The following is a 14819-nucleotide window of genomic DNA, read 5'->3' on the forward strand; positions in this document are numbered from 1 at the left end:
TCCCTGATGGCAGCAGACTAAAGAAGCTGTGTGTCGGGTGGGTGGGATCACCTGCAATGCAGAGGGCTTTGCGTTTGAGACGGGTGTTGTAAATGTCCTGGAGGGAGGGGAGAGAGGCACCAACGATCTTCTCAGCTGCTCTCACTATGCGCTGAAGTGTCTTGCGGCAGGATGCGTTGCAGGCACCATACCACACAGTGATGCAGCTCGTCAGAATGCTCTCGATGGTGCCTCTGTAGAAGGTGTACATGATGGGGGCCGGGGCTCTGGCTCTTCTTAGTTTGCGGAGGAAGTAGAGACGCTGCTGTGCTTTCTTGGCCATTGCTGTGGTGTTGTCAGCCCAGGAGAGATCCTCTGTGATGTGCACACCCAGGAACTTGGTGCTGCTCACCCTCTCCACAGTCACACCATTGACTAGGACAATTACTAGGATTTTCACTGTTATAATATTTTTCGTTTGTTTTAGCTGTTTTCATAGTGTAGACAGAGAGATTGCATGAGTTTTTGGTGTTGATTTACATAATAAAAAGCCTATAATAAATCAGTACACTAGATGAGGTAAAATACACCATGTATGTGTCCACATTCTATTGATTTGTGCTTACTGGAGAAAGTGCAATACCTGAAATGCAAAAGTAAATTTCTCAAATGACAACAATCTTTACGATTATAATTTTGAGAAAAAAATATATTTTTATCAGTTTAATGATTATACAGAATGACAAAAAATGTGACTAATATTTAATTGACTAAAAAACCTGACTAAAATGCCCATACATTTCATTGAATAAACAAAACAGGACAAGTTTGTCTAAATATGATAACTAAAATGTACATTTGAGTAAGACTAAATAAAAAATGGCTGCCAAAATTAATACCGCTGTATGGTTAATTAATAATAATAATAATCTCATTTGATCTGCTGTCCCATTCGTGGTGAGAACAAAAGGTCTCATGCTCTGTGCTTGCATTTTTCCACACCCATGTGTCCCGTGTGGATGCGGTCTAGCATGTCCTTTCGTAAGCTCTGGGGGACTATGATTTTCTCTCCTTTGAACTTTAAGCCATCAATTTCGGAAATGTCACATCGGTGGTTCCAATACTCTCGAATGAGTGGCGACCATTGTTTGTATGTGTCGGGCCAACCAGTCTTTGTGACGTGCTTCAGTGCCGTAAGCTGGGTGTCCTGTGTTGTGGCCGCTTTTATTTCTCTCAGTTTGTTGTCACTTACTTGGATGTTGGTTATCAGGGTGTGTACCTGTGCATCCATACCTTCGCTTAGGCTGTTGTCATGATATTCAATAGTTTTACGTGACAGAGTGTCGGCCACTGGTATCTGTTTCCCAGGTTTGTGGAGGATGTGAATATCATATTTTTGGAGTTGGAGTATCATCCTCTGGAGACGAGGAGGGGCTGAAGTGAGGGGCTTCTTGAGTATCGCCTCCAGTGGCTTGTGGTCGGATTCCACAGTTACTTTTCTGCCGTACATGTGCTCATGGAAACGCTTACACCCGAACAACACGGCGTACAGCTCCTTTTCTATTTGGGCGTAATTCTGTTCTGTACTGTTGAGTGATTTGGATGCGTAGGCGACAGGTTTGTCATGTTGGAGTAGGACTGTGCCTAAGCCACTCTTTGAGGTATCTACTTGCAATGTAAGTTCCTTCTGTGGGTCAAAGTATGTCAGTACTGGATGATTTGTGATCAGTTCTTTGATCTGCTTGAATGTTCTGTCGTGGACAGCATCCCATATGAACTCACAATCTTGTTTTAGCAGCTGTCTGAGTGGTGCGTTTACCTCTGAAAGATGCGGTGTGAATCTGGCCAAGTAGTTGATCATGCCGAGTATGATCTCTAACTCAGGTAGGGATGTCAACGATTAATCGATGACCCATTAATTGTCGATAAGAGATGCAATCGATTAAAGCTATCGATGGTCTTCCGGAACAGGATCCAGCAGGATCAAATTAAGTACTGGTCATACTACTCACATGATAATGTTTGGGATAATTTTATTTTAAATGCCATAATGTCAGTTGAAAACATTGCAATTGTGTTTTAAAATACAACAACGAGCACCACGAAACCAGTTAAAGAGGCGTGTTTAGCGGTCCCCGTGACGGGATAGAAAACAGTCAACAAAGTTAAATTATCTCAAACGAGCTCTCTTCATTTTATCAAATGATCATAATCACATCGATTTTGCAGCATTAAGGTTAACGATTAATCGATTACTTGATCGTTAATTTAAATGACGATCGATCATAGAAATTATCGAAAATTGACATCCCTACTCTCAGGTGTCATGTTCCTCTTTGTCCTTACCGAATATGAGTATGTCATCAACTATGGCAGCAACACCTTTGAGGCCTTTGTACGTTTCATTCACATGTCTCTGGAATTCGTCCTGTGCCGAATTGATCACGAAGGGCAGTCGGAGGAGCCTATACCTGCCAAATGGTGTATTAAATGTGTTTAGCACTGATGATTCTGTGCTTAGCTTAAAGTGGTCATATGATGCGATTTCAATTTTTCCTTTCTCTTTGGAGTGTTACAAGCTCTTGGTGCATAACGATCTGAAAAGTTACAAAAACAAAAGTCTCAAATCCAAAGAGATATTCTTTATAAAAGCACACCTCGCTTTTCAGACTGATGAGCTTTGTAAAAATCGACGCGTTTCAGAAAGGCGGGGCATAGAGGAGAAACAATAATGTACAGTATGTGGAAAATGTGTTTTTTGAACCTTAAACCGCATAAACACATTTCATTACACCAAATACACAAAATAATGTTCTTTTTAGCAGCATCATATGACCCCTTTAAAAAAATATTTGAATGTCTAATGAACATCTAATTTCAAAAACCTTGCAAACTTAGTCGGATCCAGTTGTGAGATCTTGTGAAGTGTGCATTTGTATCCTGCATGATCGCGTGTTCTCTGCGTGACGGTCGATCCGTGCAAATTGAATGCGGACAGGAGGAAAGTTCAGCTTCACTGGAGACGCGCGATCGACAAACTTTAAACTCGTGATTTTAAATTATGCTGCTCTTTATGCATTTGCCCACTGTCATATTCATGTCATTTTCACTGTGTGCTGTATGTAAAATGAGTGTTACCTTGGCTTTATTTGAAAAAAATATGATTAATGCGCACAAACTTCCCAGAATACTGAGTGCCCTGTTGGTTACAGTGTTTACTTCCTTTTTAATTATATTTGTATTAAATATTTATTTATTTGTGAAAAATACTTTGTCATCTAAAGTATAAGTATGTTTATTTAAAACATTTTTTTTTTTTTTATCAATTTTCAAATTATTTAAAATTTCTTAAATATTAATGAAAATAAAATTATATCGGCTTAATATCGGCCATCACGGCCACCCTGCTTTCCAAGATATCGGCATCGGCTGTCAAAAAAACAATATCGCTCGACCACTACTTCTCTTCATTATTTTGCTCTATGGCATACACAGGTCTCCTCTGAGGCTTTGGTGGAGCAGTATTCTTGGTTTTGCAGGCTTTTGTGAAATGGTTGTACTTTTTACATTTCATACACTGTTTGCCTCTGGCTGGGCATGTTTCTCTTGCACTGTGTGAGCCTGCGCACCTATCACATTCTCTGTGTACTGGTTTATGGTCTTTTGTTTTTATGTATCTGAGTATTTTGTCGTTGTTTTGTTGCGTTCACGGCGTAAATTTTGGGGGCGTCTTTTGATCCAGTCATCTCCTTTATCTGTGCTAGCTCGTGGGAACGGGCGATGTCTATGGCCTTATCCAATGGCTTAACAGCTTCTTGCGGATGCGTGGGGAGTTTGTGGCAAACACAGTTTTGTCACTGTTAGGGTAACTGCAGTCTTTTACAAGTAGCTTCAGCTCAGTTATAAAATGTTCAAATGTTTCGCCGTCAGCCTGCATTTTCTCATGGAAGCGATATCTGACGTATATCGGATTGGACTTGGGGAGTAATAAAAGCTGCATACTTATCGTAGTATGTCTGTAGCTTCTTAGCTTCGTCTTCGGGAAGTGACCAGGTATTATATATGTCCTGTCCCTTCTCCCCGATCCATAAAAGAAGGTAACTGCACTTATCTGGTTCGGGTTTCTCCCGCAATGGGCCAGAAAACATAAGCTCAGCTTGTTGCTTGAACCGCCACCATGCTTCGGGCAGGTTGGCTGAATCCTAATCCATCCGCGGTGCCGGAATGCCATACGTCTCCATCATCTTCGCTGTCGGTGGGTCTTCGGACCGTTACTCTGACACCATGTTATGTTTGCCCTTTGGCAAACTATTAACCTTAATATAATGGAAGAAAGAGACGGCGTAGCTTCAACCACTGTTTATTCGGACATCATAAATCACACGAGAATCACATACTACACAGTAGTCTCGCGATACTGATGACTTCACACAGTGTGCTTTACTCAGTGTAGCTGAGGCACTGTTAACATCAGGATGTTACTAATCATTATGATGTTAATATTAGTTGTTCTTTTTGCTTTTGTGCAACAGATAAATAACAATTTATATGTTTTAGACATTTTATGTTTAGATAATTTCTTTTTTTCAGGAGTCTCTTCCCACCCGCACTCGCCCATCAAGAGTTGGGAGTGCAGGTCTCTACTTTCAATGCGCGTGCTTCGGCTGTGTGTCAGTCAGCGCGAGCAGCAGATTGAGCTTTTTTTTCACTCCTTATTGCACTTGATAACTTTATTAAACATCATGCACGTCCCAAATTCACAATCGCATGCTGTCTGAGAGAAGCGCTTTCTAAGTGTGTGCTCAGAAAGCGCTTTCTGTGTCAGTCAGTGCGAGCACCGCATTGAGTTCTTTTTCATTGCATATTGCACTTAATAACTCGATCAAGTGTGTCACTCTTTATTTTCTCATTCATGCATGTTTCCTTATCACTTAAAGGTGAATATAACATTTAAGCAGTATGTTACGTAGATATATTTGCATACATAAGTGCAATAGACACTTTATTCTGTGGTAACGATATATACCGTCATACCGCCCAGTAGGGCTGTGCGATTAATCGAAATCGCGGTTTGAGACGTTGCGATTTGCTAATCGCAAAGCCTGCGATGTGGACGCGATATTACTCTGTTCCAGAGCATATGCATGACTGCCAGCCTTGAGTTGCAGTCTTACTTGCCCTGGGCAAGAGTGAGCGCACCTCCGTTCTCCCCAATCAGCACTGCTCTAGCCAACTGCGTAAACACCCACCATTAAAAAAAAAAAAAAAACCCGGAAAGCGTGACGGGAGAGAGAAAGAGTGGGATTATGGCATCTACTGGGTCAGATCGATAGTTAGGCAAATTAAAACTAAAACTTCGAAATGACAGACAACAAACAGAAAAGGTAATTTGCAAGAGCTGCGTCACAGCGCATATCAAAAGCTCCCTTATCGGTTCTGTTTTCAGTACTGGAGAATAAAAGATACATTCTTAGATGTTTTTGTTAGTACGTGAAGGGTATCTTACACATTTGATCTCCCCAACAGATTAATTTGAAATAAGTTTATAATGCATGTTGGCTATTCCCAATTCAGAAGAGCACACACACAGCCGGTGTCTTTGAATGCTTCTCATACTCGCTCCTCTCTGCCCCACGCGGCGCGAATCCCGCGTCACGGACGAGCCGTTCATGCTTACCGCACTCACGCAGCCTGTCTCGTAATGCTCGTTTATACTATTGTTTTTTTCAGCAGGGTAATGATACCCATACTGTGCTGCATATTATTGACAATATTGAGCTGAAGCTTGACTTCGCAAATATCTGTTAAAAAAATCGCAATTTGATATTTTACCCCAAATCACACAGCCCTATCGCCCAGCCCTACCTACAACTCCTGCCGGTACTGAGTCTCGAACATGCAACCTTCGGGTTACAAGTCCGACTCTCTAACCATTAGGCCACAACTGCTTATTTAGTTAAGGTGCTAAAGGCCTATTTATTATTATTGTATTCTAGGAGCCAAAGGAGCCAGCTGGTATGGATCTTTACTAGGGCTGCACGATATTGGAAAAAACTCGCATTGTGATATTTTTTTTTCTGCGATTGTATATTGCGATATGAAAAAAAAAAATATATATATATATTAGTTTTCACTATAAATTAAATCTAATAAATCTGTGTTAAAGCTACAAAAGTGCTTTTTCTCTATGTGTTTTGTTGTTTGATTAACATCCATGACACAGAAAGCAACAGGAACATTAAACTGCTGTGAACCTTCGGGTTACAAGTCCGACCCTCTAACCATTAGGCCACAACTGCTTATTTAGTTAAGGTGCTAAAGGCCTATTTATTATTATTGTATTCTAGGAGCCAAAGGAGCCAGCTGGTATGGATCTTTACTAGGGCTGCACGATATTGGAAAAAACTCGCATTGTGATATTTTTTTTTCTGCGATTGTATATTGCGATATGAAAAAAAAAAATATATATATATATTAGTTTTCACTATAAATTAAATCTAATAAATCTGTGTTAAAGCTACAAAAGTGATTTTTCTTTGTGTTTTGTTGTTTGATTAACGTTCATGATAGAGTAAGCAACAGGAACATTAAACTGCTGTGAACCAATATACTGTTACACTTGTTTACCTTCACCTAAACCATAAGCAACTATGTTTACAAGGATGCTTGCAGAGCACAGTATTTCAGGCACAAATAGATGCAGAAGTGAACAGAATTCAGTGTTCACGTGCATCTGCGTGGCTCTCACCTTGTCTACACCGGACGCGAGCGGTGCGACGTGACAAAATACGAATGAACCCATTATAATCAGTGATGCTGTCCGTCTACACTAGATGTGGCGCGGCGCTAAGGCTGGGCGATATAACTAAAAAAGTCCTGAGGTACTGATATAAGAATATTGGGGGTAGAGCAGTGTCAAAAATGTAATTGTAGAGTGTCGCAGAGCTACATGAAAGAAAATTAAAGTGGCAGTGCAAGTACAATAAATAATAAACTTAAGAGCAGCATGTATTCCGGTTTTAGATGAAGGATAGCTGGCTGTTAAGCAGTCTGATGGCTTGAAGATAGAAGCTGTTCTTCAGTCTGGTTGTCCGTGATCGGATGGATCGTAAGCGTCTGCCAGATGGCAGTGTGGCAAACAGGTGATGAGTAGGGATGCTCCGATCTGCCTTTTTTGCCTCCGATACCGATTCCGATACCTAGGGTTCGGTATTGGCCGATACCGATTCCGATCCGATACCAGTGAAGTTTTTTTCCCTCATTTAAATAAATGTAGAATTTATAGATCTCTGTGTGTGGAACTGATAATCATTCTTTCACAATCTACTAGATACAGACTACTTCATTATAAAGAAAAATAAAATAAACATATGAAAAAATATAGGCCTATGTATAGTTATAATCTATGACAAAAATGTATCATAAACTAGGTTAGTGGATAATTTGGCAGCAAAAGTTATTCTAGAAAAATCAGTGCACAATCATTTATCATCAGTGGATCTGTTTGAGCGGTAAGCAAATTGGAATGGGTCAATTCCAATTTGTCTGCGTCACTTATAGCACGTGCCTATATCGTGCACTATATCGAACATTTTTTATATCGTTATCGAAGGTGTACCGTCGATAAATATCGATACCGTTTTATCGCCCAGGCCTACGCGGCGCGACAAATCCCCAACAGTAAACTGATGCCGCGTTCTATTTATGGGGTACTGACACAAAGTTTATATGTTTGGCAACGGTCGCTTTGTCGCGTCCAGTGTAGACAGACTTTGGGGCCATTCACATGTCGCGCCTAAAAATGCGTGGAAAATGCTAGCCGCGCCGCTTTCTCCTTCTTTCCAAAGGACTCGGGAGCTTGCGCTTTCGTAGTGTCTGCCGTTGCTAAGCAACCGTGACCTGCGCTCTCCAAGACGACATGGAAGTTTTAACAAGGGATAAACGGATTTCCAGCACTGAAAATCGCGTGCAGTAGCTCTGCTACTAAATGTATTTAAAATGGGTATCTCTGAGCAAAGAAAATAATCAGTATAAATATAACGATCAGTAGCCTATACTAAACATCGCACATCACACGATGTGACTATCGCGGATGCGCACATTGCAATATCGATGCTAAAACGATATATCGTGCAGCCCTAATCTTTACCACCTATTAACTTTAATTTGTCAAAAATATCACGCCCTTTCCTGCTTACTAAGTCCTTCTCTATATGATATAGCAGCTTCTACACGTTTTTTTCCCTTTATTTCCCCATGGTTTAGACATCACAAATCAGTAGAACAGCGTCTTCAGTACACTGTAAAATCCAATAGTTTACCTTACTTAGATTTAGTTAGTTATCTTTACTTAGTTGTTATACTTACTAGGTTTTATTAAGTTACAGCTACTTTCAAGGCAAATAAAACAATTTAACAATAAAGCAGACTTGACTTGACTTGACTTGACTAAAACAAAGCAACTGTATAATTTATTCATACCGCAATGCACTCTGGGAGTCAGTGAGTAGCTATACTAAGTCATGAGTAAACCTTAATGAAAGGATCAAGTACCCCCTACAGTTCTTTTTTAGTTACTAGAACTCTCGTGTAAGTAAGCTATACTAACTAAGCATTTGTCAGTACAACATACTATTCCTATTTCACTTTACTTAGTTTTTTCAAGGCAATCGGTTTGCATGCTTTTTTTAAGTAAGCCCAACTAATTAGATTTTACAGTGTAGTGCATTAACCGTGCATTAATCCATGCTGTTGTTTACATCCGAGTATCTTCAATATGGCCATGCATCCGGGTAACTGACCAAACGGTGACGTAGGTGCAAATGCTCGATAGCCTGCAAAGAGCGTACAAAGAATGTGTTGGGATCTATTTGTGAAGGGGTACCAATCAGAAAAAGGGTACAAATGTGTTTGCAAATCATTCGATCTTCCATGGAATACCATAAAGACCATCATCAATAAATAGAGACAATAGGGCACCACAATGGCATTCCAAAGAACAGGGTACCTGTCTAAAAAGGGTTTGCCAGTAGACTTATGGCAACAGTAAAGGAGCTTCAGGTATGTCTGGCAAGCACTGGTCACTTGCTGCATGTTACAACAATATCCTTTATTCTTCATATGTCTGGACTATGGGGTAAAGTGGCCAGATGGAAGCCATTACATTAAAAAGAAAAAGAAAAAAACGGTGAAGACACAAAATTGAACTTTGGGCCGTAATTTTAAAAGGTACGTTTGACACAAAAACAAGACTGCTCATCACCACAACAACAACACCATGCCCATGTTAAAGCATGCTGATGCAGAAAAAGAGGAATTTAATTTTTCAGTGGTGATAACCTCAAACAAAATTCTAAGTCAAAGGAATGGCTTCAGAAAAAGAAGAACGTTTTGGAATGGCTCATGAAACCAGACCTTAATCCAATCTAAAAAAATATGTGGAATGACATGAAGAGGGATGGAGGAGTATGGGATCTATTTTCCACCAAAAGTATTGTTGTCATGGATCAAAAAAATTTGTATGAAGCAAAAAATTAAAAACGCACGTAAAAATGTAAAAAGCTGTCAGACAAACTGAAAATATGAGCAGAAAATGTCTGAGAACACACAAAAAAAAGAAGAAGTATAACCATGAAAAACATGATTTTGTGTGCAGGTTGGATAATTTTGCAATAATGTTTCAGTTTTGTGCAATATGATTTTAAATGTTTAAAGTTTTGATTCATGCTTTTTTTAAAATGCATTTTTAAATTTTTGATTTATTATTATTATAATATATATACTTATTTTTCGTTTCTTGACCATGTTGTTTGCTGTTCTGATAACTTTCCATTAATGTTTAAGTTTTGTGTAGTATATTTTTTAAACATGTTTTTAATTTTTTGTTTCACACATGTGTCATTAGTTTTTTGATCTGACCATTATACTTTTGGCTGTAAATTGACCCCAAACAGGAGACCCACCTCCCATCTCTTTTGCATGGAAGAGTGGGGAGGAAAAAAAAGACAAATCAAGATGAGCTAAGTTGGTATATTTTGAGTGGCTGCTGTATTAAAAACAAAAGGTGTTTCAACCAAGTATTATCAGGGCTCTACGCTTACTTTTCTTTTTAGGAGCACTTGTGCTCCTAACTTAAAAAATTTAGGAGCACATTCAAAATTTTAGGAGCACCTTCTAATCAATCATCCAAAATTTGATCAAAAAGTAGCCTTCCCATTACGAGGTGATATTTGACTCCTCTAACTTTATTAAAAGTATGTAATCTTTTGTCAAATTCTCAAAACAATTATATTTTATAAGCTTTTTAAAAGTTGTAATTAAAACGACAGAATAAGAACAAGTAGAATAAGGAATATAAGTTACCAATCAAATGAAATCAGTATTAACAAAATTAATTTGTAGAGGTGGCACAGAAGAACACAAAAGTGGCTTGGTGTACTTTCAGACATTTAATGAGGCTCAGAAGTGGAATGAGTGCAATTAAATCCATAAATTCCTGATGATATTAATGTTTTAAATATAAAATTTTGAATATATAAATATTAAGTGATTTAAATAACTGAAAAGATACTTTAAAAATGAAACTAAAACTGCCAGCAGGTGGCGGCAAGTCACTGATTTTTATCACTGAATCATTAATTCAGATACATTACTCAACGCTGCAAAAACACGTAGAAACCTTCGAAGCTCCCCTGAGCGCAGTCACAAGTATGATGATGATCGGGTCAGTCGCACTGGTGCTCCTAAAAAACATGTCATAGTCGCACGCAGTAGTTTTCAGTTGCAAATGCGACTGAAATGGTCGCACTGTAGAGCCCTGATTATTTTATATCTTTTATTTTTAAGTTTCAGTTGTTAGTTACATGGATTTTGTTTGTTTCAATATTACATTAAAGCAGTAGCGAACTGTGACTCTTGAGTCTAGGCCCTCTCCCCCTACCCTCGTCGTGGGAAATAACTACCAGCCTAGCTTACGGTGTCCTCTTCTAAAAGTCACCTTTGACCATTCCACCTCTGAAACAAGAGGCTATCCAGTCTTAAGGCGATCGCACACCGGACGACATGTGCAGCCAGCCGCACCACGTCTTTAAAATTCCCACACATTGTTTTCCATGACTGTATGCACACCGGCGCCTGTCCGCGCTCTGCGGATCCCGGCGCTGTTCATAATCCTGCCGCGCCACTCACATAATTTTCCATTAAATTACGTTATATTTGTCCCAAATTATTGTTAATGTACATAATGACTTCATCCTAGGTTGGAAGATTGTGTATTGTGCATTTTTTAGTAAAATGTTGTCTTTCTGTGGCTCTAATAAATTCCGTGATTCATTGTGCTATAGATCGCAATTTCTCATCCCGTTTGCTGACGCGACGCGTTCAGTGTGTGATACGTGTTGCACCGGGGCACCACTGTACTTCTTGTCCGATGTGCGACCGCAACAAAACAGCACAGCGAGGTGACTGATATTACCAAAATAAAACAGCTCAATTTAAGTCAAATGCAAATCCTCACTACAAATATCTGCACTTCAGCGGGCAAAACGTACAGACACTCCCTCCCATCACACAAAAACAACAAATGTAATATGTTTAAGACAACACATCATGACAGCGCTGACACAAAACAAATTAGCGACAGACACTTCATGACAAACAAGCAGTGTTTATAATAAATAATATTATTATTGGCTCAGCGGCCTAGTAAATGTCCTCACTTACGTTATTTGCGGCTTCCATCGTTACGTGAATATTTCTGCCTCAGCTTGGTTATTACAATTGAAGAGGGAGATTATAAACTGTTTGTATTTGTGAATCTCATTTGATGGGCTTTTTCTTCCTCAGATTATGTAGCTGCTGAGCGCCAGGAAGATGACATCCACAATGTGCAATCTGTAATTGACTCGTTGGCCTTAGACTACCTTCAGATTAGTTTATCTCACATCACAGGTTAGGCATGTTTCATTGTGTCCATCTCTCTTCAAATGGTCTGTAATCACTTGTCATTGGAGGATGCCATGCTATCTAAAAAGTGTCTACTTAACTATAAGAATTTTAAATATGCCTGTTGAGAGCAGTCAGAGCACATGGTTTCTTTTATTAGCCAGACATAAACTGGCATTTCCTCTCTTTGTTTTGTGTAGCTTCATGTATAACACATGCTTTCTATCTGTAGGTGAGAATATAGTTAGAGGAGAAAAAGAATCTATCAGAAACCTGTTGGAGATTTTTGATGGTCTGCTGGACTACCTCATAGAGCAGCAGAGTGACGAGGAGCCTCAACATAAAGGTGATTTATATCTCACTAACAGCTTTCTATTTGCCAGTGCTCATCACCTGAACAAAAGGACTGAGATTACTAGGTGTTCGTAATTTATAAGATGCTGCTGATGCATCATTTTGCAACTAAAGTCAAATTTTCTTTATGCACACATTTAGGGCTCAATGGAAAGACCAATGCTGCCAATGCAGCTTATCAGCCTCGAAATCAGGACACAGGCAAGATGCAGTGTCAGCCCTTAACCATTCAGTAAGTGATAATTACACACAGATAATTGAGGGATTCACTTTCTCACAGTTGCACTTGCTGCTTTTCCAGTCCGAGCCTGGTCTACCTAGCAGACTTGCCCACTCTCTCACACAACCACACACACAGGATTGCAATCAAGGTAAAGATGATGCGGTGACAGGAGTCATACAGTAAGCATGTGCGATATATTGATGCTCAAACAAACCGTGTATGAGCACTCTAGTTGCACAGATATGCACAGACACATTTCTGCACATTCACTTTGTTTCCACACACATTCAGGATAATGATTTGATTTGTCATGTGTATGTTGCTGTGTTTAATCATTCTGAATGGATCCGTGTACTGCAGTACTATAAGCAATCAGCTCAAGGTGGTTGGTTGAGGGGATTTTTGGCATCTCCATGTGGTCCTGTTCGGTATCGCAACTTGACTTGTCTACTGTACACATTCTATACACCAGGGGTCTTCAACTAAAATTGCTTGAGGTCCAGTAATGAACCATCCTCACCAGCCGAGGTCCGGACAATTATATAGGCCTACCTAAAAACATGAATTGATACTTCTTGTCCGATGTGCGACCGCAACAAAACAGCACAGCGAGGTGACTGATATTACCAAAATAAAACAGCTCAATTTAAGTCAAATGCAAATCCTCACTACAAATATCTGCACTTCAGCGGGCAAAACGTACAGACACTCCCTCCCATCACACAAAAACAACAAATGTAATATGTTTAAGACAACACATCATGACAGCGCTGACACAAAACAAATTAGCGACAGACACTTCATGACAAACAAGCAGTGTTTATAATAAATAATATTATTATTGGCTCAGCGGCCTAGTAAATGTCCTCACTTACGTTATTTGCGGCTTCCATCGTGACGTGAATAATAGCTAGTTAGTTTATCAGCGTATATATTTTTTTTTTCCGAGAGATCCCCACAGCGGGCGGAACTTGTCATAAAGTTAGTGATAACAAGGCCGACAATTATATAGGCCTACCTAAAAACATGAATTGATGGTTTTTACCAGACCAGGGTATGTGCAGGATATTTAAGCTCATGTTTAAGACTTTAAGACCTGCACAAATAAAATTTAAATGACTGTAAAAAGCATGATTTACAGTTCAGATAAAGGTTTTGTTTACAAAAACAAAACTATTTTTTAAATGATTAACTTCACATTTCAGCCTTTAAAATATTTTTTAAGTAAATTCAGGCAAAAGTATCAATTATTATATTAATTTAAACAATTATTATCAATCTATTATTACAGCCTATTAATTAAATACACACACACACACACACACACACACACACCCACACATATATATATTAGAGGTCGACCGATAGTGGATTTTACCGATAGCTAGGTTGGACCACACTGGCCGAAGCGACAAACAAGCAGTGTTTATAATAAATAATATTATTATTGTCTCAGCAGCCCAGTAAATGTCCTCACTTACGTTATTTGCGGCTTCCATCGTGACGTGAATAATAGCTAGTTAGTTTATCAGCGTATATTTTTTTTTTCCGAGAGATCCCCACAGTCTTGTCATAAAGTTAGTGATAAGGCCCGCCCATTTAGAGGAAAGATTTGATTGGTCAATTTTTCTGTCATTCGAAATTACTACCCCATTGATTTACTATTGCTTGGCCCTCTGTAATTTCATAGCTGGACCACGAATCCTGAACATTTGTATAATTATTTATTTATTTGTTTATTTTTTTAGTGTGTGTTTTGGTGTGCATAAATGTATATGAACTTATTATATCACTTGGTTTTTTGGTGTCCTTTTGGAGTCTCCAAGTGTCTTTTTTTGAAAAGATGTCTTTAATCTGTCTTTAAATAAGCTTGCAGGAAATACAGTTTTGTGAGAATCACCCTTCAATCTATTGGTTTACTTTGCTGGATATAGCAAATGATGACAAAATGAATAAGTTAAACAAGATAAATGGTGTATGCTTAATTTCATGATAAGTGTGCGATTAATCGTGATTGTTCACACAAAAAGGGTGTGATTTAATCGGATTAAAGATTTAATCTATTGACAGCACTTATTTTTTAAGATAAATATAGATGTCTTTGCAAAAAAGGACACTTGAAGACTCCAAAAAGGACACCAAAGAACCAAATGATGTAAGAAGACCATATAGGCTAATTTACTTTTACTTTACTTTTAGTAATTTAGCAGACGCTTTTATCCAAAGTGACTTACAAATAAGAAAAAGTAATTAAAACTAAAAGCTAAAACTCTATAAATACTATATATATATATATATATATACACATTTAAGAAAATAA

At 38.7% G+C, this 14819-nt stretch overlaps 1 protein-coding gene across 5 annotated transcripts in view; it reads left to right on the forward strand.

Moving 5' to 3' along the window:
• Positions 1-14819, forward strand: part of LOC107704562 (centrosomal protein of 95 kDa) — a 201714-nt gene that overhangs the window by 7632 nt on the left and 179263 nt on the right. For all 5 annotated transcript variants that reach the window (XM_016507520.1, XM_016507516.1, XM_016507517.1 and 2 more), the window contains 3 exons: positions 11824-11928; positions 12155-12268; positions 12418-12508. In XM_016507520.1, coding sequence (XP_016363006.1) covers positions 11824-11928; positions 12155-12268; positions 12418-12508 — 310 coding nt within the window. The remainder of the gene's footprint in view (positions 1-11823; positions 11929-12154; positions 12269-12417; positions 12509-14819) is intronic.

Source organism: Sinocyclocheilus anshuiensis, unplaced genomic scaffold (genome assembly GCF_001515605.1).
Source record: "Sinocyclocheilus anshuiensis isolate Anshui unplaced genomic scaffold, SAMN03320099.WGS_v1.1 scaffold2480, whole genome shotgun sequence".
Taxonomy (NCBI): domain Eukaryota; kingdom Metazoa; phylum Chordata; class Actinopteri; order Cypriniformes; family Cyprinidae; genus Sinocyclocheilus; species Sinocyclocheilus anshuiensis.